This window comes from Heptranchias perlo, chromosome 18, assembly GCF_035084215.1.
Source record: "Heptranchias perlo isolate sHepPer1 chromosome 18, sHepPer1.hap1, whole genome shotgun sequence".
Taxonomy (NCBI): domain Eukaryota; kingdom Metazoa; phylum Chordata; class Chondrichthyes; order Hexanchiformes; family Hexanchidae; genus Heptranchias; species Heptranchias perlo.
Genome location: NC_090342.1, coordinates 33976859 through 33998682, shown reverse-complemented (window position 1 = coordinate 33998682; position 21824 = coordinate 33976859). Strand labels below are relative to the sequence as shown.

The following is a 21824-nucleotide window of genomic DNA, read 5'->3' as shown; positions in this document are numbered from 1 at the left end:
AAATATTCTGCTTTTCTAGTCTTCCTACCAAAGTGAATAACTTCACATATCCCCACATTATACTCCATCTGCCAGCTTTTTGCACACTCACTTAGCCTGTCTACATCCATTTGCAGACTCTGTGTGTCCTCCTCACAGCTTAGTTTCCCACCTACCTTTGTATTGTCAGCAAACTTGGATACGTTACACTCAGTCCCTTCATTTAAGTCAAGGATGTCCTGGAGGGGTCAAGGACATAATCTGTTTGGTTAGAGATAAGAAACAATAGAGGTGCCATTGCACTACTGGGTGTATCCTATAGGCCACAAACTAGTGGGAAGGATATAGAGGAGCAAATTTGCAGGGAAATTACAGAGCGAGGTGGATTACAAAAACCATAGAGTAGTGATAATGGAGCCTTCAACTATCCTAATATAGAATGGGATAGTAATTGCAAAGAGGGGGAGGAATTTTTGAAGTGTGTTCAGGACAACTTTCTTGACCAGTACGTTTCCGGCCCAACGAGGAAGGAGGCATTGCTGGATCTGGTTCTGGGGAATGAGGTGGGCCAAGTGGAGCAAGTGTCAGTGGGGGAACAGTGATCATAATATCATAAGGTTTAGATTAGTTATGGAAAAGGACAAGGAGCAATCTAGAGTAAAAATACTCAATTGGAGGAGAAATGTAAGGAATCTTACAACACCAGGTTATAGTCTGTTGGACTATAACCTGGTGTTGTAAGATTCCTTACATTTGTCCACCCCAGTCCATCACCGGCATCTCCACAATTGGAGGAGGACCAATTTCAGAGGGATGAGAACGGATCCGGCCTGGGTAAATTGGAATCAAAGATTGGCAGACAAAACTGTAATTGAACAATGGGTGGTCTTTAAAGAGGAGATGGTTTGGGTACAGTCTAAGTATGTTCCCATGAGGGGGAAGGGTAGGGCAACTGAAGCCAGAGCTTCCTGGATGACGAAAGAGATAGAGAAAGAGAATGGTCCAAATGGCTGCTGGCTGCAACTCGCTTTGTTTCCATGGTGTGTTTCAGAGGCCATGGGGACACATTCAGAATCAGTTTAAATGGCTTGTATAGTTGAAACCACAAAAATTTAGCATCTTTAAGTAGTTTAAGTACCTCAATTGGCCTTTTAAATATTGTCCCGCCAGTTTTAAATGCGGAGGTCAGTGGGTTGTAGCCGGGATGCGGTCTTTAACAGCACAAATAACTACGTATGGGTATGATCTTGTGGCCATTACAGAAACATGGCTGCAGGGTGACAACGACTGGGAATTAAATATGCCAGGGTATTTAACAATCAGGAAGGACAGGCAGGAAGGAAGGGGAGATGGGGTGGCTATGTTAATAAAGGAAGGAATCACTGTAATACAGAGAAATGATATTGGGACAAAGGATCAGGATAATGAAACAGTTTGGGTAGAGATAAGGAATAATAAGGGGAAAAACACTCATGGGCGTAGTATATAGGCCTCCTAATAGTTGCAACTCTGCTGGAAGAAGTATTAATCAGGAAATAGTCGGGGCATGTAATAAGGGAACAGCTATAATTATGGCGGATTTTAACTATCATATTAACTGGACAAATCAAATTGGGCAGGGCAGCCTTGAGGAAGAGTTTATTGAGTGTATTAGGGATGGATTTCTTGAGCAGTATGTAACTGATCCTACAAGGGGGCAAGCAACCTTGGACCTGGTCCTGTGTAATGAGCCAGGATTAATTAATAATGTCCTAGTTAAGGATCCCCTTGGAATGAGTGACCATAACATGGTTACATCCCATATCCAATTAGAGGCTGAGAAGGTTGGTTCTCAAACAAGCGTACTGAGCTTGAATAAAGGAGACTATGATGGTATGAGAGCAGAATTGATTAAAGTGGACTGGGAAAATAGATTAAAGGGTAAGACGGTACATGAGCAGCGGTGTTCATTCAAGGAGTTATTTTACAACTTTCAAAAGAAATATATTCCACTGAGGAAAAAAGGGTGTAAAAGAAATGACAGCCATCCGTGGCTAAGTAAAGAAATTAAGGATAGTATCCAATTAAAAACAAGGACATATAAGGTAGCCAAACTTAGTGGGAGGATAGAAGATTGGGAAGTCTTCAAAAGACAGCAAAAAGTAACTAAAGGATTGATTAAGAAAGGGAAGTTAGATTATGAAAAGAAATTAGCAAAAAATATAAAAACAGATAGCAAGAGTTTCTACAGTTATATAAAAAGAAAAAGGGTGGCTAAGGCAAACGTAGGTCCTTTAGAGGATGAGACCGGGAAATTAATGGTGGGAAACATGGAGATGGCAAAAATGCTGAATAAATATTTTGTTTCAGTCTTTATGGTAGAGGACACTAAGAATATCCCAACACTGGACAAACAGGGGGCTCTGGGGGGGAGGAGCTAAATACGATTAAAATCACTAAGGAATTGGTACTCACTAAATTAATGGGACTCAAGGTGGATAAATCCCCTGGACCTGATGGCTTACATCCTAGGGTCTTGAGGGAAGTGGCAGTAGGGATTGTGGATGCTTTGGTAATAATTTTCCAAAATTCTCTCGACTCGGCAAAGGTCCCGGCAGATTGGAAAACTGCTAATGTAACACCGTTATTTAAAAAGGGTAGTAGGCAGAAGGCTGGAAATTATAGACCAGTTAGCCTAACATCTGTGGTGGGTAAAATTTTGGAGTCTATTATTAAGGAGACAGTATTGGAACATTTGGATAAACATAATTTAATAGGTCAAAGTCAGCATGGCTTTACGAAGGGGAAGTCATGTCTGACAAATTTGCTCGAGTTCTTTGAGGACATAACGTACAGGGTGGATAAAGGGGAACCAGTGGACGTAGTGTATTTAGACTTCCAGAAGGCATTCGACAAGGTGCCACATAAAAGATTATTGCTCAAGATAAAGAATCACTGGATTGGGGGTAATATTCTGGCATGGGTGGAGGATTGGTTATCTAACAGGAAGCAGAGAGTTGGGATAAATGGTTCATTCTCGGACTGGCAACCAGTAGCCAGTGGTGTTCCGCAGGGGTCGGTGCTGGGTCCCCAACTCTTTACAATCTATATTAACGATTTGGAGGAGGGGACCGAGTGTAACATATCAAAGTTTGCAGATGATACAAAGATGGGAGGGAAAGTAGAGAGTGAGGAGGACATAAAAAACCTACAAGGGGATATAGACAGGCTGGGTGAGTGGGCGGAGATTTGGCAGATGCAATACAATATTGGAAAATGTGAGGTTATGCACTTTGGCAGGAAAAATCAGAGAGCAAGTTATTATCTTAATGGCAAGAAACTGGAAAGTACTGCAGTACAAAGGGATCTGGGGGTCCTTGTGCAAGAAAATCAAAAAGTTAATATGCAGGTGATCAAGAAGGCCAACGGAATGTTGGCTTTTATTGCTAGGGTGATAGAATATAAAAACAGGGAGGTATTGCTGCAGTTATATAAGGTATTGGTGAGACCGCACCTGGAATACTGCATACAGTTTTGGTGTCCATACTTAAGAAAAGACATACTTGCTCTCGAGGCAGTACAAAGAAGTACTCGGTTAATCCCGGGGATGAGGCGGCGGACATATGAGGAGAGGTTGAGTAGATTGGGACTCTACTCATTGGAGTTCAGAAGAATGAGAGGCGATCTTATTGAAACATATAAGATTGTGAAGGGGCTTGATCGGGTGGATGCAGTAAGGATGTTCCCAAGGATGGGTGAAACTAGAACTAGGGGGCATAATCTTAGAATAAGGGGCTGCTCTTTCAAAACTGAGATGAGGGGAAACTTCTTCACTCAGAGGGTAGTAGGTCTGTGGAATTTGCTGCCCCAGGAAGCTGTGGAAGCTCCATCATTAAATAAATTTAAAACAGAAATAGACAGTTTCCTAGAAGTAAAAGGAATTAGGGGTTACGGGGAGCGGGCAGGAAATTGGACATGAATTTAGATTTGAGGTTCGGATCAGATCAGCCAAGATCTTATTGAATGGCGGAACAGGCTCGAGGGGCCGATTGGCCTACTCCTGCTCCTATTTCTTATGTTCTTATGTTGCTCCCAAAACTGACAGTTTTCACTGCCCACCCACCCACCCCCATCCCACTCATTCTTCGGGGTTAAAATTTACCCCTACATGTTAATGTTTATTTTTCGAAATTTTATTTTATAGAAGGGCCCAGAATATTTTGATCCCGGCATAAGTGCTGGGGTTGGCCCACGGGCGACCTCTGCTGCTGACCCCACCGGATTGGGAGAGGTTCCCTATTTTATCTAAAGCTAGCAGGCGCATGCAACACTATGGGCAGACCTCCTTTGCTCGCCAGAACCCGGGGCGGGGGGTGGGGGGCGCCACAGGTATTGTAGCAGAGGCCCACTGCTTGAATAGATCCTTGCAGCCTCAACTTTTGGTGGGGCCTTTGAGGCCCCTGATAATGGGGGACGATTTCTAAATTCTGCCTGCCTTTTATCTTTAGGTGTCTAGGCTAATACTCAGGCCTGGACTCCCAGGTGGGTTCCAATTCCACCAGCCAGGGGGCTGGTGTGCTTGCATTTACCTGGGCTGTCTAACAGATCCCGGGCTGTGGCCAAAGAAACTCCAGGGAGTTCCCTGCTATGGGCATACCCCTTTGACATAGGGGAGCATGTTTGGGCAGGCAGGAATAAAATCCTAAAAAGAGGGAACCATTTACAATATCAGCTAGCATAGGGTCCAAGAAGGGAAGTTGGATGGTTAGAAGTTTAGTGGGAATGAAGTCAAAGGAGCAGGAGGTGGGTCTCATGGATAAGATGAGCTCGGAGAAGGCTTGAGGGGAGATGGAGGAAAACTTAAAAAAAAGACGCAAGTTCAGTGCTAGGGTAGGGGGCAGCCTGGGAGGAGGTTTGGCTTGGTTATTCAGGATCATCCTGGGATAGTGGATGGTTTTGGCAAAGGAGAGTAAAAAGAAAGAGAAATTTGCAATTATATACAAAGAAAGTTTTGCAAAAAAATTACGAAGTGGCAGGGGATTCAGAAGTGGCAGGGGATTAAGAAGTGGCAGGGGATTAAGAAGTGGCAGGCCAAGATAAATGAAAAGGAACTGCAGACAACTGATAGCGCAATCTCCTCTCTGATGGCTGCTGCAGTCAAAGTGGTGCTGCATGAGATGCCTGCGAGGTGGGATTTCCTCTTTGCCACACCAAAACATCAACCCATAAATCAGCACTGCTGCATAACTGCAAGAAGATGCAGCCAAGTTTGAGGCTGCAGCTGATAATTATTATCACTGTAGATATGCAAACTCTATGCTGAATGGTAGTCACATGTGCCCTTACAGCAAATGGCATTGTTCAGCATCTGCCCCTCTGCTGACCCAGACCCTGAGAAGACAGGTTCACTAAGCAAGGTATGCCAGGTCCTGTAGAAATGGCTAGTGGCATCTTGGCAGATGCGGCCAAACAGGCAGTGTTGTCTCCTGATTACACTGGCATGTCTTCTTTCATGCAGTATCATGGTATGCTGTGATTGTGGTGCTTCTGAAGAACCATCCAGCAGGATGGTTAATCAGGCATCACATCTCATGGTGATGTCAGCGGGGGTCTCCTGGCTCAGTCTGAATTGGCAAGACAACTATCCATCAGCACAATGTCTGCCAAAGCAAGTTGTGTTTGGTCTTTGTTCCCAGGATGTGGGCAATGCTGGCAAGGCTGCATTTATTGCCCATTCCTAGTTGCCTTGAGAAGGTGGCGATGGGCATTCTTGAACCGCTGTAGTGTTTTTGGTCATGGTGATCCCATGATGGTGGGAATTCCAAGATATTAACCCGGCGACAATGAAATAACAGCAATAAATGTTCAAGTCAGGATGGCTTGTGACTTGGAGGTGATGTTGTTCCCACGGCGTTGCTGCTCTTGTCATCACTCTGTAGATGTGGGGGGATGTAGGTGCTGGCGAGAGAGCACAGAGCACTACTTAGACAGGCCAATCTAACTGGCATCTTTCCAGAGGTACACTTCCTCTGAGCACAATAGCTCGGAGGATCTCAATTGTTAAGTTCTCTGGTAAAAGAGAGCCAAAAAATAGATAATTAAGAACAACTGGCTCAAAGGCTCAGGAACATCTAAGTGCCAGCTGAAATATAAACAAAATTACAAGAAGGGCCTTTAAAAGGCCTGAAATACTTTCCTAGACAGCCTGCAGGATATTTAAAGGCCATCTCACCTACTAGTCTGCCTGAGGTCTCCTTGCTGCCGTGGGCATATGGGGAATCAGCATCCAGGATGCCTGCAGGCTGGAAAATGGCAGGGTGTCCTTCCATGCCTCCTTTTAAATATGTAAAGGTAACTCCTGCCTGCATTAGATGGGAGCTCTGTGCACCAACAACCACCCCCACCCCCTCCCCTCCCCCCACTCCACCTCCAGAAAATTGGGTGGCCTCTGAAACCAGCGTAAAATGGGTAGGACTAAATTCTGCTCCATTTCCCAATCACTACCACCCCATTTTCCAATGCAAATGAGGTAGTGAGGAGACAAAAATCAGTCCCATTGTATTTTACGTGGTATAATATTCCTTCTCTTCTACAGCATCACATTCTCTGACTTACCATAAGCAATACCACAAGAAATTCACAAATTTCAAAATCAATGCCAAGCAGCAATATGATTCCCAAAATCAAGCACGCCCACTACCACTTCAGCGCAGATTAGATGTACAGTAACCATCCCCAGGTCAACTATAGATTGGGTTAGGTGCAAAGTAATGCTCCCTTTGTATCTTGCTGGTACTGTACCTGATGCCTGACTGGAAATGATTGTCGATATTGCGTGCCAAGAGCAAAAGTACCCCAGCACTGACAAAGAATATTAAATTGCTTGGCATTGGATATTTTAAAAGTGTTCTCAAAGAATCTTGACTGTATTCTGAAAGTCTAAGTCTGATTGGCCATGTATTCTGGAAGCTGTGCAGAGGAATTAGACAAAAATTATCTTTGATTGTTTGGTACAGATTGAAGATTAAAATACTTTGCTGTCTTACCTGACCCCAAGAAGAACTTGAAGTAGCGTGCAGATTCCCGACACAAAGAACATGGTGCTAATGAGGAGGCTTTGGGTGATGTGGTCATGTTGTAAGCAGAGCTCCCGAGACAGAAGGAGGGGGATGGCTACAATCCCACCCAAAGCAGTCAGATAATGCTGGAGAAAAGGTTATTACAAACAGAATTTAATCAGGTTCATTCACGAGTTTCTTAAAAATTGCTAACGATGTGTGATTTGTTGCCTTTTCCTTCCTTCTTGTACTTTGCTCTTTCCAGTGTTAGTATTGTTGCCTGTAAGATTTATAAGGCAAACCTTTATTTCCACTATTTGTCGTTACACATTGTAAAATGTCACAGCATCACTTGTGGACAATATGCCCTTCTTCTATCCTTATGCCCTTTCTCCAAAATGCCAGCATAGAGAGGGGAAATTTAGCACGGGTAGCTGCTCCTGATCGCTATCTAGTGTCCCTGGCTGAAGGAGATTTTCTGCTAATCTCCAACCATAACTTTGATGGAAGATTGGGGGAAATAGCTATATATGGTATTTTTGCACAGTTTCCACTAATCTACCACCAAAGTTATGGCATGAGGTTGGGAGAAACCCCATAGAAATTCCAGGCGTTTGTGTTTAAATATTAAGTGAGGGCAGATTAGACTTGGCTGTGCTGCCCCTATGATTGAACAGCCAGCTGATATTGTCTCTCCTCTGCATTTTTCTTTCCTTTTCCCTTTCTTTATTTTCCACTGTTTGTTTTACTCTCTTTCAGTGTCCCACCTTGGACATGAGCATATAATTGAGGATTACACTTCAGTACAGTACTGAGGGAGTGCTACATTGTTGGAGGTGCTGTCTTTTGGATGAGACTTTAAACTGAGGCCCCATCTGTTTAAATTAATGTAAAAGATCCCATGGCATTACTTGAAGAGCAGAGGAGTTCTTCGGGTGTCCTGGCCAACAGTTATTCCTCAACTGAAAACATTAGCTGATCGTTATTTCATAAGCTCTTTGTTGGATTTAGCTGTGAGCTAATGCGTTTATCTCCATAACAACAGTAACTATATTTCAAAAGTAATTTATTTGTTGTGAAGTACTTTGGGACATCCTGTTTTACAATTCATTCTTGGGATGTGGGCATCGCTGGCAAGGCTGGCATTTATTACCAATCTCTAGAGAAGGTGGTGGTGGGCCTTCTTCTTGAACCACTGCAGTTCATGTGGTGAAGATGCTCCCACAATCCTGTTGGGTAGGGAGTTCTAGGATTTTCACCCAGCAACAATAATAGAATGGCGATATATGCCCAAGTCAGGATGATGCGTGACTTGGAGGGGAACTTGGAGGTGATGGTGTTCCCATGCACCTGCTGCCCTTGTCCTTCTAAGTGGTGGAGTTTGCGGGTTTGGGAGGTATTGCCAGAGAAGCCTTGGCAAGTTGCTGGAATGCATCCTGTGGATGGTACACACTGCAGCCATGGTACGCCTAAGGACATAGAAGGTACTATATAAATGCACATGTTTTTTCTTTGTTTTGTCTCTCTCATTGTCTCTCTCTCTGGGGGAGAAATTGGATATGGCCTATTATTGGGCAGGGGAAGTGCAATCCACTATTGCCCCTGCGCAGACAGGACGAGACTTTTGTTAGGCCTGAGGACTTATCTTCAAGCAGCGTTCCAAATCAGCACTGACATGAGGATTCAATGCAATTTGCACTTTCCACCAACAGGGGGAGCCCCAATCTCTTATAGGCAGCTGGTTCTTAAAAATCTCTTAAAGGCAGGTTGGTACCTGTTATTTGCTGAAAATAACAGTCTGCTGTCTGCATGGAGTCTGAACGGAGATCAGACTTCGCACATGCAAAACACAGATGCAGCTCCCGTCCCTATGTTTACAAACTAATGAGTTATGTTAAAACATTGAATAAAGGTTGCGCATTACTAAATCCTACATCCTCCAATCTGCACGCCAGACCTCACCAATCTGCCGATCTGAGTTGGTACCAGGCTAGAGAGAGTGCATACACCAAGGTTCTCTGCTGATGCTCTAGAGGCCTTGGTGCACGAGGTGGACAGAAGGAGGGACATCCTATATCCACGGAGGGAGGGGCAAGAGGCCCTCCAGACATATATCCAAAAGGCAGTGGGAGGCAGCGGGGAACGAAGTCAATGCCAGGCGCACAGCACCATGAACATGGATGCAGTGCAGGAAGAGGTTCAGTGCTTTGACATGAGTAGTCAAGGTGAGTGAGGTCAACTGTCAAATGGTGTCTCCTACCAACTACACCACTAGCCACATCTGCTGCTCCAATCACTACACACCACATCACCCACCTACCAACAAACTCTTTCCAACAGTACTCAACTCTTCCAATCAGATGCTTCCTCTCACCCTTACACATTACCACTGTTTCAACACGCCCACCCGCGACTCACAGGCCACATCACTGGCAGCTATTCAGCCATGATAGGCATATCACCCTGACACATGTCCTGCTTTCTTGCAGGAGAAGGTGGTGCCTATCAGAAGGCAGCAAGTGACAGTGGCATTTAGCCCCTCGAGCCTGTTCTGCCATTCAATGGGATCATGGTGGACCTGTGACCTAACTCCATATACCCGCCTTAGCCCCATATCCCTTAATACCCTTGATTCATAGAAATCTATCAATCTCAGATTTAACATTCACAATTGAGCTAGCATCAACTGCCGTTTGCAGAAGAGCATTCCAAACTTCTCCCACCCTTTGCATGTAGAAGCATTTCCTAACTTCACTCCTGCACGTCCTGGCTCTAAACGTTAGGCTATGTCCCCTAGACCTAGTATTCAAGTATAGGAGACCTCCAAAAACAGTTACAAATGTCTCAGCAGCCAGAAGCAATAATCCAGCCACAAACCTGTAAACCTTGCATAGTCCCTTTTAATAGCACTGGTGGGGGGTCAGGCTTAAGACTGTGCGTGAGTTGAGCGTTAAGTCCCAAAATGATGTCTATCACTTTAAATCAGTGTTGCACACTGATTTTATCCATTTTCTCCTCACTTTACATGCTTCCGGCGTTCGGTATTTGCACTTGCTTGGTAACTCCTGTACCAAGATGGGCGCTACACGGCCCAATATCGCGCCCTCTGTCTCTTACCTGAATGCCAAGAAGTATGCATAAATACCAGGGAGGAACATCTGTGACACAATATGCCATCTTGTTTCTATTCTCCTTAGGTGAAGAAAGTTTGCTGCCCTTCTTCTCCGGTATGCTGATGTAATGAATGCCTCCATCTTCATTCTAAATAATAATAAATAAATGAATGTCCCTGCAGAGCAACTGGAATTATTTTAAGAGTGTTCTGCATTATAACTATTTGTTTCACTTACTTTTTAATCAGTATTAAACCTGTTGCCATTTATTTTTGACAGAAAAGGAATTGAACAACATGCAAAAAGATCATGCAAATCAGCTGAGTAAGATATTTAGGGTGTGTCAGCATTTGGTTCAGGGATCAGGTTGACTGTAGAAGTGCCAAGTACTTAATTTTAGATTTAATTCAGTTACTGGTGCAAACATTATTTGTGTGGCACAAATAAGGCACTCTGATATTCTGTGCCTAATTGAAATAACAAAGTAAAATAATTTCAGGGAATGACCCCCCCCCCACCCCCTCCAATTTTCTTCCCTGCTACCCTGAAGGAATTGACTCACGATGGGTTACAGTTTCAGTGTCAGTTGTCCTTGGTACCTTGCCCAAGAAACCATTCCCATGTATGAATCTAGGCAATCAGTCTGAAAGGGCTTTTAAATGGTAGAGTGCAGTACACCTGAGCCCATTCTTATCCTCACACTGCACACACTCACTTTCAAGCACTATTCATTGGATAGCAATTGTGAGCAGTAATCTTGCCTTTTTTTCCACTCACCAGCCCAGTGGCACTGAAACCAATGGTAGCATCCTTATGTTGCCCTGGCTAAAATCATCAAATTCAGCATTACTAGAGATTGAACATGAAAGCTCCCTGATAGATATGGCTCAGTACAAGCCGGAAGACTGTACATACAAGCCGACTCACCGGGGGAGCTGAAAGAAAATCTATCTAGGAGACTAGAGCCTTCAACACCATGGAACATGGGAACTGCCATCAGATAAAGTGCAGTACAAGACACAGAAAGAGCTTTGTTAACAAAAGCATGCACGATGGCATGATCTACAGAACAATTACATCCCTGATCATCTCCATGACTACAAAAAAAAATGCTGTGATAGGAACTGCATCTACTTTCCCTGGACATTGAACAGAAGAGGAAAAACCAAACTTCCCTTGTGTGCCTGTAGTTGCAAGACGACATTAAGCAAGGTCTTTGATTTGACTGCTGGTATGTGAAGGATGCACATGTGGCTGGATTCAGCTAAGAGCAACCACCACTTTGTTTCATAAATTTATTAGGAATCGAGATGGCACATTCAAGGTTTGGCACATACCAGAAAACCTTCCGGCCTCCTTAAGGGCTACAGGGATAGGGCAGGGGAATGGGACTAGCTGGATTGCTCTTGCATTGAGCCAGCGTGGACTCGATGGGCTGAATGGCCTCCTTCCGTGCTGTAACCTCTCTATGATTCTAAGCGTGGATAGTGTATACAGCAGGGTCGCAGAGAAAGGATCAAAGAGAAAAATACTTTAAATGGACAGATTCTCACACTATAAGAAAAAGAAAATGAGCTGAATAACCCTAGTAGCCAGCAAATAAATAATTTTTCAGTAGTACAAGTGAGACATGAGTGAACATTGCATCAGTTAGTACACAGATTTTTTTATTGTTTGTTAATATTGAATGGAGCTTCTTTGTATCACAATATAAAAAACAACTTATTATCTCAGAAAACAAATGGATACTTACTGCACAGCCATAATTATCCAGCCCATTGGGTTCATTTTCTGAAGTCATAGCAATTCAGGTGTATAATAGAATTTGCTCACAGGCAATTTTTTCAGAAGGACCAGACAGCAAGCATTTAATCCCAGATAGGCTCAAGGAGTCACACAGGACGAGACTGAAATTTCTATGCCAAAGCTTCTTTTTTTAATATCCTTCCACCTCAGGAGCTAACTGCTTACAAAAAGTTTACTGTCTATAGGTCTGTAGATGAAGACCATCATTCCTGTGAGAGTACAGGCAAGTGAAAGGAATGACTGAGATTCCCAGTAATAGCCTGAGAAAGTACAGCCCTAACAGAGCAAACAAATAAACTAATAATATAGTCAGATTAATCATTGAATCTTGCTGATTCGAACAAAGCTCCAGCTCATAAGTACCCAGCCCACTGTAATAAATTAAACCTGCTATACAACCACACTCACATGAAACATATAAACCACTCCCGTCCTTTCATAATGCAAAATAAAAATTAACTGTTTACTGTACAGGGCAGTAATGTGACATTACTACGATTATAAAAGTAGCCTGCTACACACAAACTCTGGGAGTGTGACAACATAGCAGAAATTCAGATGGAGAGGTTCAGAGAAAACAGGGCAGATTTTCAACACAACTCGGGTGGAAATGGAAATTCGGTGGTTTTTATAATGGGCAGTGGATCCACAACGCCAGTTTTACACCTTGGCGGGAAGTTGAAAATCTACTCCAATATATCTGGGATGTTGGTAGCAGCATGAAATTTGTACACCGTGTCCCCCCCCCAGTCTGTTAGTCATTGCTCCATTGCTATTGCCCTTGCTACCTTCCTTCCGGTCGTGCATCTGCAGAACCCGAGCACAGGAATAAGCTGGCATTGTCGTACATGTTTCTATATATCATCTGGACAAATTGGTGATGAAATAATGCTCCAAATCCACACTTGCCACTGAATAAATGTGTATACATCACATGGACATGCCTATAATACTTTGCTAACCCGGGAAGGTGCCAGCTCCCTGAGGCTCTGAATAACAAGTGATTCTGACTAAAACATCAGTACTTAACTGGGAACTGATTCTGTGCTAAGTCAGAGAGAAGTTGGCTCTATGAAGGTTTTTTCCCTGAAGGTACAGGGGCAATGCTGTAAACAGCTTTTACATTAAAGCAGGAAAATGGCAGCTTAATGGTTGCTTTTCATAGAAGGTTCAGGGGCAGCAAAAGAGTGACTTACTTCGAGTCTTGTATATGTCTTCTTCCTATCAAATAACACTGATATCAAGAGACCAATTGCAAAAGCCTTAGAATGCCAGATGGTTACTTTTCTCTAAATTGTACCCTGATATTGCACTATACAGAGCTGTGGGAAAGGCGCATCAGCTTATTGTAAGTTTTGTTTTTGTGTTGGTGTCTCAGAGTGTGTAGGATCTAATAGATACCATCAGGTCTGGCCTCCCACTGATCAGTCAGTACTCAGATCCAGGACCTAGCACAAGTGATGTGCCTAGAATCCACCTTCATGAAGCTATCTTCTCTCCAGATGACAGCTCGTGTTACTTTTCGAGCCAGCCTCCTCAGATGCCTGCTGATGTTGGTAGCAAGGTACAGGACCCGAACTGCCCACACACCTGCAGTGGTGACAAAGGCTGCTGAAGAATCGTCTCAGGACTCAGCAGCCCTGAGATACCACAGTATAACCAAGGACCACTGATGCCCCTGGCTGTCTGGTGTCACCTTGTTGCAGCTCCAGGACAATTTAAGAACAGCACATAAAAGTACCAGGGGTAGGCATTTACTTACTGTAAATATATATGTGCACAGAAGAACAACTTTATGATATGAAGTCTAGTATTGTGAAGGAAGTCTGTTCCTTGTTTTTTTTGCATTGGAGAGGATTATTGGAGGTCAACTTGCAACAGGAGACAGAGTTCCTTGTACGTCTCTTTACTGAACCATTGCCTCCTCAAGCAGACCTCTTCTGTACATTATCGAGAGATCTGTATAGTCTTGTGGAAGGGTCCCTCCTAGTTATTCTTCTTCTCCTTTAGTGTAGCCTTACCCTGTGCATCTCTGTCATTTCCTCTTCCTCCTGCTCATGTTCTGCCTCCGTCGTAAGGATTGCCCCTAGTGAACTCCCTGGTAAAAGCTCCACAACAAAAGGTGGGAAGCAAAAGATTTCCCTGCGTGAAACTGCTGATAAGTAGCTCGCAGAATCCTTTCTTAGTTGCGGCTGAGAACAAGTTTTTTGTAATTCGTCAGTCAAAGCTGATGTTTCAAAGTTTGTGGACAGTTAAAGCTGTGAACTCACCACTTGCTGGTTTGGCAGGTCATGTAGGTAGGTTACCCCTCTCTTCAACAAGCTGAACTTGAATCAGGAGAGAGGCAATTTTGGTATAAATGGCAGCATTTCTGGGGCAGCAGGGTCAACAAGTATACTGGTACAGTAGACACCTTTAAAGACTTTAAAAACTCTATTGGCTGTGTCCATGATATAACCATATCAACCTTAAGACTTTGGTCCTTCAATTGACCAGAAAATCAACAGTTTTTTTTACATTGTTCCCACCCCAAAAGTTATTTTTAAAGTTAGAAATGATTAGAAGCTATTAAACTAGATAGAAATAAGTGAAATTAAAGTTAAAATAATAAAAATAAGAGAAACATAGAATAGGTAAAAAGAGAATAGGAAGAAAAATGGAATGGTCCGGTGAGGAAAATTAAAAAGAGAGAAATGTTTCTCCCATTTTTCATGAGCAAAATGGACCTCAAAACTACCAATTTGTGTCACCCATCGCTGCACCAGAAAGCGCAGCCAGGTTTTCGGTGTAGTGCTCCTGGCTTTGACCTCCTCTGCCACCTCATGCCACTACTGCCTCGTAATTTGTCTTGAGACCCTTTGCATCCCCCCGCCCCTGGCAGGAACAACACCTCACTCCTCCTGTGGACCACCTCTAGCAGGACCCCCAGTGCAGCATCTGAGAATTTGGGGACACTTACAGAAGCTGTTCCTGGCATTTTTCAAGTCTGTACATCAATTGTTAGCGTCCAGCGGCCAAAATGCACCTCCCCTTTAAATGGCATCAGTGACCCCCATTAGGGGAGCTGTCAATGATCAGCATGAGTAGCACTGGCAGCCCACCTATGACATGTCAATTAGGCGCGAGGTGCACTCTCTCAACTTATTGCTGCCCACTTGATCGGGCACTTGCTGCGTGCGCGGCACGGGTTCAGTACCAAAAACGGGCACAAACCAACTTATTCTCCAAAGTGTTTACATTGTTCAAAATTTTTATATCAAATTACGTTGTGCTCATTTGGCATTTGAGGGTTAATATTACAATAAGGAAGGAACACCTGATATTTGAGTTGCTTTATCAATGTAAATTCATATCATATCCATTAGAAAAACTGTAAAGCAATAGGCTGATCCAAAGAGGAAGTCATTTCTCTTTACCTGCTAAAGTTTATTCAGCCAGATTGTTCTAACTATCTTTATATGATAATCTCTCAGACGTCTACAACTCTATGGGGTGGAATTTCACTCGCAGCAGGTTTCCGGTTGGAATCTGCGCTGGGGAGTTAATTTTCCCACCCACCTTTGGCAGAATGAGGCCATGCCAATTTTAACCGCCGGGCCTCATTAACATGCTGCCGGAAAATTCATATCCAGAACGGGCAAGGAGCAGCTGACAGTCTGCGGAAAGTAGGCCGTCGGCAGTAGTCAGGTTAAGTATGGGGACTGGTGTTCATGCAGTCTCTTGCGGTAGGGGAGGGGATCTGTAGCAAGGGAGGCCTAAACTTTCCTTATGGGGCCTAGACAAGCACTTCTGCTCCTCCTGGCCCGACAAAGGAAAGTAAAAAAACATACCTTGAATTGTCCTTTCTGCTTCCAATCCTCTTCTGACAGGCCTTCCCCTGGCGGAAAAGCCGCAGTGGCTTCTCAGTCAGGCTAGAGTTAAAATTGAAGTCGAGGCCCAATGACGTCTTTGGACCCCGATCTGCATACTTAAAGGGGGACCCCGTCGGCTTTGGGAGGGCGGCATAGCCGCACCTTCCAGAAATACTGGCAAAAATAGTAAACGGCAAGATAGCGCAGGATATCGGTGGACAAATCACCCGGTTCATTTTAACTGCTGACAGGTAGGTTAAAATCCATCCCTATGTATTTACTACATTTACTACCTTGTATTATACACAGGGGGTTAAACAGAGTACATTTTTGTACATAAATTTCTGAAGCAAACAAGCATTAGAGCGATGATCACTGGAAACTCTCCAACAAAAATATATTTGCTATATTTATTATTCATCTTATCGAAGATAAAACCAAATATCTTGACAGCTTATGCTCCACCTTTTGTCCTGATTGTTGCTCAGTCATAGTGGCTCATAAGCACAGGAAGCGAGCTAAAGCAATTATAATGTAAGTCAGATGTACTGAACACGTGAATGTATACATAAGAACATTCATTACCAATCTTCTAATTGAGTCAGCTGAGAGGAAGGTTTTTTCAATTAGCATGGTGCCAATGAATACACGACCAATTAACCTACATCCAACACTTCCTTCTGATCCATTTTTGAAATAGGCCCTCAGTGCTGCAATTCCATTTAGCTGAAATTTCCTAAACAAAATCTGTTTAAGTATTGAATTCTATTTTTACGCATTACAATAGAAGCCTGTATTTTTCAGTAGACTGGCAGTAACTCGACTCAGGCAGTAACTCGAGAATTACTGTTGCCCTTTTTAATGTCAAAGCATTTTCAGGAATGCATTGTTGCCATCAAGAACAACCTTTAGTCTGCCAACGAACCAAATAAGTGTTATGCTGAGGTGAGGGTTTTGTAACTTTTCAACTGATGCATTATGACACTGAAATAAACATAATGACAGTTTTAAATCTATTCCAATGCCAGGAGTAACTTTATTACACTAATATTGATCTTGCATGATTAAAACAAACACTTAACACACAAGTCCAGATTTTCCACCACATTCCACCTGATCTTTGGGTGGCTGGGAGCAGGAATGCCATTTTTTCAGCTATCAAAAGCCTAGATATTGAAAATTGACGTGTCACATTATAGATGCAATCAAGTCAATCTTCAAAACATTTTTGTATGACATAAAGAGACTGCTAATTATACTATGGTGGATCTCAGAAACCAACAGCATCCAGAGGAGTAATGCAAAATAAGATCTTGCTAAGTAACACAAGAACGATAATAATCTGTCGACAATTCAAAGGTTATTTCCACTGGTAGCAAGTCATCAAGACATGCCTAACATGAAAACATAGGGTAAGGGTTGCAATTAGCAAAGTTCATGCTTAATTTGCTTGAACTGCGTTCCTGTGTGCACTTTTTAACCACGCATTAACCTAGTGACCCTCTAGCATGTAGAAACCGCACAATACAACCTCTTTCGGCTGCGTTTAAAGGAGCCTAGTATGAGTGCATTAAGCATTTGTGAGTGATTCTTGCCAATCAGACTCTATTCGTGTTTTAGGGATGTAGAATTTCTTATATTAATTAGCAAATTGGTGGTAAAATAAGAAGAAAGAAAGCAAAAGGTTATTATTCGCCAAAAAAACTGGCCCTGAAAGTGCTCGGCCATTCCAATGGATTCCCATCGTGACTATGGCGGCAGTCCAGTGGGACAGCCACAAACTCTGCCTGAACCCTGAAACCACAGATCGCAGACTGCTGATGGAGTTTCTAGTGATCTTGTTCAGGGGTGAAGCTTCCATCCACCCCCATATTAGGCCATTGGCACGGAGGGAGAGGGACTGAGGGTGGGGACTCTCTACACTGGCAATTCCTGCTTCCTTGGACTCAAAGGGACCCAGTGAATATTTGCAGGTGGGCTCCACCGAGGTATGCAGGCGGGGGAAGTGGCAAGGTATGTCATTTTTATTTTAGTTGCTGACATTATTGGCCCCTTAGAAAGGGGGCACATTATCTTTCCATGGTGGGTAGGTGAGAATTGGACACCCCCCTGGATGGCAGCTGGCACAAGAGTTTCCGGCCTGTTTGGTCTAACCTATGCCCAAGATGTGACCCCATGCTAATTAGGTGCTGCTCCCCCTGACCCCACACAATCTTGCAGAGCCAGCGCTAGAGGTCCCTGGCAGATGTAATGCTGGCACAATTGCGGGGTTCCATTCCTGAGCAATTTAGGGCCTATTTGTTCTAACACCAACTGGATATGATAACGTCTGGGAAAAAAAACTGCACAACTGAATAAAATCTCTCTCATCTTAGTATGAGGAGTGCAGGGACAAAAAGGTTCAATATTGCAGGGCTCTGTCCCGTACCCCAAGGGCACATGAAATACATCGAACATCACATTGGCTTGAGCAATATTCAGGCGCTCCTAGCGGCCTCCTTAAATTGGCATTAGGCCCTTTGCATATGCTGACGAGGGGCCTAATGTCTGTTTAAGGACCCTGCTCTGATATTCGTCAAAAACTAAGTGGAGCTTGCGCTGTGTAAGCTCCGATTAGTTTTTCCAGCTCTACTGCGGCCTAACCAGCAGTCTTTAAAGGGACTGCTGGAGGCCGCTGAAGACAAGATCAGTAAACTTAAGCAATCTTCCTGGCTCCACAATAATACTGTGGGCCACTGCCGGCCAATGCTTCCCCCCCCCCACCCCCACCACCCATATGCCTTCTCTCCCCTTCCCAGGACCTACCTGAGGGCCGCTACTGGCATCCGAGCCAGCCAATCTTGCTCTGTGCCCAACTGGCGAGCTGCATCGGGATGCCTGTTTAGCACCTGCAGTTCACCGGTTTCATGGCAATGAGGCTTGAGGGCCAATTTTGGGCCATCTTCCGGCTGCAGTACCTAAGCGGCTGCAGTGCCTGAAGCCGTCACTAACCAATTTCTCCCCCAACATGTCCAAAATGCCCTCATTTTTTGCAGAGGAGGAAAATAAAGAGGACACCATTAATACCTTTCTGACATTTGCAAAGCTCAACACAACCATATGATAACTATAAATTGACACTTCACTTCCTATAACCTTTACAAATCTAACCCAAAGAACAAAGAAAATATATAGGATATTCATGTGTCACATAGAAAGGATCACGTCAACCAAAGTATCCACGAGTGGTCTTTTAAGCCCCACCTCAGGATTATGAGACAGCAGAAGGCAACAAAATATCCCAACAACTCAAGATGCTGAATGATATCTATGTGGGAGCTCCTGCACCCACAGTTGGTTTGTGTGGAACAAATGTGAATGTTCAAAGATCAAAAAAGATTTCAGTTTTCTGACACTCATATTCTGAGGAGACCTTTACATGAGCAGAACAGTAAGGAAAAAGTGCATAGTAGGAAACTCTTTTTCTCACCACAGATGCTGGAAACAGAGAAGAAGCAGAGAGAGAAAGATATTCAATGGCAGGACCCTCAACAGCAGGGACAGTCAGCAGAAAATCACCTATACCATCAATGACCCTCTCACTGGCACTCATGCGCCCAGAAAGAGTTACTTGGGGGTGGGTGTGGTCTGGATAGTTCAGATGAGGAGTGGACACTAGGTGCTGCACAACATACAAGGAAGCCAGAGGAAGAAGTAGTGGAAGTGGAGAAAGACATTCGTGAGCAGAAGCTAAGGTAATGTTAGCCCTTGACTGAAGAGCATTTGGACGATGACCTCGGGGGTGCTGCCATGAAAAGATAGATACTAGCAGAACATTAAACCCATACGAAGTCATTGCAAAGGTTCTCCGAAAATGTGCAGAAAGAAGAAGGCTGACGGCAGAGTCTAATGCTGTTCTTTACTGCAACTTCAGAGAGAGCTGGTGAACAATGCAGAGCAGCAACAGTTGAGTGAGTGGCAGCTGCAGGAATCTCTCCTTACATCCCACAGAACAGAGAGGCCTGGAGGCATGTCATCACCTCCAATGTGCAGCCTTTGATTGTTAACAATCAGACCTTGGATGACAGAATAGATGGAATGAAGAGAGCAATATCTACCAGAATCCAAGAGCTATAGAGCACCTAGTTACAGGGTTTGCAGGTTATTTGGGACTCTCTCTCCAAGGGATCAAGGGATATTAGCAATCCCATAAAATCTGTTTTCCAACAGATTAGCAGCAACCAATATCCTGATCCCATCCTGAAACAAAAGCAAAATACTGCAGCTGTTGGAAACCTGAAATAAAGACAGGCAGCATCTGTGGAGAGAGGAAGGAAGGGTAAATTTTTAGGTCTCATGACTCTTCGCCAGTTCTGAGCAGGGTCAGAACCCTCGTATGATGTCAGAAATATTGTTATGATGTACATGATTTCTTTTGTTGAAAATGTAAAGTTGCATTGGAACTGATAAAGATATCTGTGGACTTGGGGTCCTCATAGGACTTTTGCTTTTAATAATGAATAGTGTATTCTGAAGAGCTGTAGATTTAGATTATGTGAAGCATCCTGGTTATTCCAGATATTGTATAACTATAATATAATCAGACATTACTAAAAGTTACTGATGCATTTGTCTCACAGTCCACTCCCAGCAGCTGCCTGTGACCCTGTTGCATCCTGGCTCATGTCCAAGTTCTTCTGTCCAGTACCATAACCACTAGGCTACTGTACATTTTGGCAACTACACAGCTGAATCTTCCACATCCCTCGCATGTCTGATCCCTCAAACAATGTACCATTGTTGTGACTAAGAAATAAAAGAAAGAAGAAGAAGACTTACATTTATATAACGCCTTTCATGACCTCAGGATGTCCCAAAGCGCTTTACAGCCAATGAAGTACTTTTGAAGTGTAGTCACTGTTGTAATGGAAATGCGGCAGTCAATTTGCACACAGCAACATCCCAGAAACAGCAATGTAATAATGACAGACAATCTGTCTTTTAGTGATGTTGGTTGAGCGGTAAATATTGGCCAGGACACTGGGGAGAACTCCCCTGCTCTTCTTTGAAATAGTGCCATGGGATCTTTTACTATGGCAAAGGATAGAGGGAAGTGAAGAAAGAATAGTTAATGGACATGGCACTATGGAAAGCATCCAATTTCTAAAGGTATAGCCAGAAGAAAAATCATTGAGACGCCACCCCACAAAAAGAAGATCTTTCTTGCTTATAACTGTAAAACATGAAGGACACATTAGCCACCCAGCTCAGGATCTTTGCTGAACCTCTTCCCTCCCACCTCCCAAAAAAAATAAGATACAGAATGGTGGAATTCCAGCTGGATGGGACTTTCATCTGCCCGTCTGAATCCACCCTGACCCTTAACCATTTGCCTACGTCGGGGGTAATTTACTATGCATAGCAGGCTACCAGCAAGATTCCCACCACCATGAGCTGAAGAAGTGGGAGCACCATTTATAGGGGCAGAAGAGCCCTGACGACTACATAAAAGTTCCCACTGAAGGTCTCGGCCGAGACTAAGGCCTCCAGCTGATGGGCACTGGTCCAAAATTGGAAGGAAAGGATGCCTCTTACTCCATACCCTGACCTCGGAGCCAGAACTGCTGCTTCCCGGGACCTACTGCCACCTTCCACATGGCGGCTCCAGGAAGCAGTGGTAAGTGGTGCAGACACCAGGAATATCCTCAGGGGACCTGGTCCACACCCCTTGCATGTGGTGGCAGGAAAAGAGCTTAGTCCCATCAAGGGCAGGGGGAGGGAAATCCAGGCAGAAGTTTCCCTCATTCTGCACCATTGGGAAGGATCGTAGATGAGAATCCATGACTTCTAAGGCTCTTTTCCCCCTTGCCCTTTACATCATTGTATGTAATCTCAATCTCAGTCTCTGGAGTACACTGGTTGCCAGGCACCCTGCTCCAAGTAACTCAATGATGTAATCTGAGAACTCTTCTGTTAAAAATACAAAATTTTCAGGAATTATGCTAAAAGTAAGATTTCTGCCAAAATAATCATGCCAACTGGACAGTAACATTGTCACA

The 21824-nt window shown here is 43.8% G+C and overlaps 1 protein-coding gene across 1 annotated transcript in view; it reads right to left on the bottom strand.

Moving 5' to 3' along the window:
- The window catches only part of slc23a4 (solute carrier family 23 member 4), a 140567-nt gene that overhangs the window by 106067 nt on the left and 12676 nt on the right, over window positions 1-21824 (bottom strand). Inside the window, exons 2-6 of the mRNA XM_067999140.1 lie at window positions 20496-20571; window positions 13957-14127; window positions 12101-12211; window positions 10134-10277; window positions 7005-7162 (exon numbers count right to left, since the gene is read on the bottom strand). Of these exons, the coding sequence (XP_067855241.1) occupies window positions 7005-7162; window positions 10134-10277; window positions 12101-12211; window positions 13957-14127; window positions 20496-20571 (660 nt within the window). The remainder of the gene's footprint in view (window positions 1-7004; window positions 7163-10133; window positions 10278-12100; window positions 12212-13956; window positions 14128-20495; window positions 20572-21824) is intronic.